Genomic DNA, 3,446 nt, shown 5'->3' on the forward strand with positions numbered 1-3,446 from the left:
ATACAGAATCTATAGCTATATACAAAATAAAACATACAATAAGCTAAAGAAAACACATAGTATATAGCTATATACTCTACCTGGTATTTAAAAAAAAATAAAAACCATCAAAATAATTATTTTTATCCAGAATTTCTTTTTTTTTTTTTTTTTTTGTGGTTTGACTCGGTGCTGCCCCAACTTGTTGTTCACCACATACCAAAATAAATTGCTTAGTGTTGTATGTGGTGATGCAAAGTTAAATGTGACACTGTTACCATTAGTTATAAAACTAGGAAAATTAAGTATAAGGAAATTAGCATCCAGAATTTTTGAAAAAAAAAAGTTCTATAATAGGGTAGCACAGCTGCAAAAAATATAAATCTAGATAAGTAATTTTTTCTTAAAATAAGTGCATTTGTTCTTGGACTGAAGAGGTAAAAGAGACATTTTGCCAATGGAACAAGACAATTTATACTTAAAATAAGAAAACACAGTTGCATTGTCTTAATTCAAGTGCATTTTATCTAATTATGTTATTTTAAGAGTAAAATTACTCATTCCATTGGCAAACTATCTCATTTACCTACTCAAATTAAGGGTGAATACCCTTAATTTAAGAAATTTTAACTTATTTTTAGATAGTTTTTGCAGTGCAGAATAATGTTTAAAGCTTTTGTCCTTAACATTTTTGCCTACATTATGTTAAAGGAAAGCTCTGTGTCGACACCTTGAAGCTTTCTCTCTCTGGTTCGTTTTCCAGAAAAGGGACAAACTGTTTAAATATCACTTTATGACGTATTAAATTGTATTAAATAACCATGAGACATGACAACAGATTTTGATAGAAGTTATAATCTTACTCAGATCAGAGAAGCTGCTTTACAGAAGGAAGCTGATTATCAACCAGGCTCACTGTTTGGGAAATGGCCACAATAAGCAGTTAAAGAAGGATTTTATACATCTCCAGTCTGTCACATCATCACATCATTACATAATACACGTTTGCAGATGAGGAGACATCCATGGCTCTAGCCATATCTTAATATTACACTTTATTCTTAGCAGAAGAACACCGCTCTTAGATAAATTACTGGGGAAAACATCAGTTCTGACATGCAACAGGCAGCTAATATTAAGGTGTAATAAACTCACACATCATCAATGATAATTATCCTAACAATTACTTTTATTTTTTTTTTACTTTAAGTAGTTTAAAAAAAAATTACTTTTATACTTTTACTTGAGTAAAAAGCTTAAGTTGATACTCTACAAAAGTTGTTTTAAACAGTAGGATTTGTACTTCTACTAGATTAATAAACAGTTTTTGCTACTCTGGTTATATGCCAACCTGTCTTTGTTTTATTTTTTAGATAAATGGGTACTATAAAGCTTATTTCAAAATTTCTGTTTGCTTGTCTATAGAGCTGAATGTTGGCATGGGGGAGAATGAAATAGAGAAAGATGGAAAAGAAAATGATGAGGAGAAACTGGAACCAAATGAAGCGCCCGTTAAGAGGAACTCATTTAGAATGAAACCAGGTGTATTCCGTGAGTACTAAATCTGAAGCGGAGCAGTTACACAACTCAGCCCCTTAAAAGATAAAGTCTTATTCACTATCAGGATCTTTATTTTTGGATCCAGTTCTTTCACAGTTAATCAGAGAGGGAATCGGTGCGAATCAAAGACAGCTGGAGATGACCCCTCTCACAAGAGCGATCGACCGCCATATACAGTCTGTCCTTTCACATGATACAGCCACAGCATATGCGCACGGAGCAATTGCTATCATTGTATATGGAGCTCCCCTGACAGGTAAAATTTCACCTTTTTCTTTTCTGTCATAATAGATTCAACTACAAACAGAGTCATTTCTAAACCTTATTTGACGTTGTTTTCCAGATAAAAGCAGCATGGCAGCAAGTTTGGCATATCACTATGGGGCAGTTTGCTTAAGTGTTGATGCTGTGATCACAGATGCGATTCAAAATGGCGTTTCTCCAGCCAGCCTATCAGCGAGACAACTTTATGATGCTGCTAAAGCTGATTATGATCAAAAAAAGACTGCAGAAGCTGGTAAGTCTAAAAGTCCAGTCATAAGCTACATTCACTAGGACGGCCTTAATGATCAATGCAGATTTTTTTGTAAAATCCAGTTTTTTTGCATTGCCGTTCACATTTCCAAACATATTCGACTTGTATGTGGTCTCCTCTGTCAACAACATTCATAGAGCTTAAAGGAATAGTACACCCAAAACATGATTAGCCTTCATTTTCTACTCACCCCCATGCTGAACAACACTCTGGAGTACTTTTTTGANAAATCAATGGGAACTACTAGACACATCTGCAATTATTGAAGATTTCCAGAAGACTTCACCATTAAATTCACCAGAGCTATAGTGAAACTGACAATGCCCACGTGCATGGCAGTTGGATGTTGAAACAGAAAGGGTGAAAGTAATAAACATAAGTTAATTCACCTTTCCGATTTATAATCCTCCACGGACGGGTCCGTGTTGGATTGCCAACTTGAAGAGGGAGGATTTGCCATTGAACCAGAGAGAAAAAACACATAATATGTAGGCAACATTTGGAAGAAGAATGTTTTCAAGATGACTTGGATAATAGCGCGTTGTGACAAACACCAGATACAGCTCTGGGACTTGATCAACAGCCGATACCGCACTGTGGCGTCACAAACATGTAGGTGGCAGTAGTGTTCTTTGACAAACATGGATGCCTCCAGTAAATCACATTCAAATGAAAATTACTCTTAATTTAAAAACACTTAACATTTATTTAACAGTATGTAATATTTTCATATTTGAAGGACCTTCAGAAGTTTTAATTCTGAATATGACCGGACTTTTCCTTTAAAAACACTGTTGTGGTGACTGTTAAATAGGAACCTATTTTTGGGCATCACTGGGCCATTTACGGTGCTTTAATGACCGTCCCTGTAGTCATACTGTAGCATACAACATACATTACAGGAGTGCATTTTCCAGCTGTTTTTGGAGTGAGTTCCTCCCTGCTGAATGACCCTCTAACAGGAGCCATTGTAGCCCTAGCTAACCTGAAACAGGGAATGTGTAGTCTGACATAGATCATTTTTGGTTTCCTTTCAGATCCTGCGGCGAATACAGGAATATGATGACAACGACACTCTGTTGCTCCCCCCCAGGATTCCTGGAGGGGGTCTTCCTGCAGAGCTGCTGGAATATTGCTCCCAGCTAAAGGATGATGGTTATTTCTACAAAACATTACTTCTTAGATATATGCAGAGGTGTCCGGTAACAAAGTACAAATACTTTGTTACTTTAGAAATAATATAAATATTGGCTATCTATTATTTACTGGAAAAAATAGATAATAGACTAATTTGTTTTATTTCATTGAAGCTCATTTTCATTATGGCCTGTACAGAATCAGATTTACTGCCAAGTAAGTTTGCACTGACAAG

General features: G+C 35.5%; 1 protein-coding gene across 1 annotated transcript in view; it reads left to right on the forward strand.

Annotated features, from left to right (window-relative positions):
- hydin (HYDIN, axonemal central pair apparatus protein) overlaps positions 1-3,446 on the forward strand; it is a 120,906-nt gene that overhangs the window by 51,341 nt on the left and 66,119 nt on the right. Inside the window, exons 33-35 of the mRNA XM_015402595.1 lie at positions 1,353-1,530; positions 1,625-1,795; positions 1,883-2,056. Coding sequence (XP_015258081.1) covers positions 1,353-1,530; positions 1,625-1,795; positions 1,883-2,056 — 523 coding nt within the window. The remainder of the gene's footprint in view (positions 1-1,352; positions 1,531-1,624; positions 1,796-1,882; positions 2,057-3,446) is intronic.

The sequence above is a fragment of the Cyprinodon variegatus genome, unplaced genomic scaffold (genome assembly GCF_000732505.1).
Source record: "Cyprinodon variegatus isolate N-32 unplaced genomic scaffold, C_variegatus-1.0 Scaffold1373, whole genome shotgun sequence".
Lineage (NCBI taxonomy): Eukaryota > Metazoa > Chordata > Actinopteri > Cyprinodontiformes > Cyprinodontidae > Cyprinodon > Cyprinodon variegatus.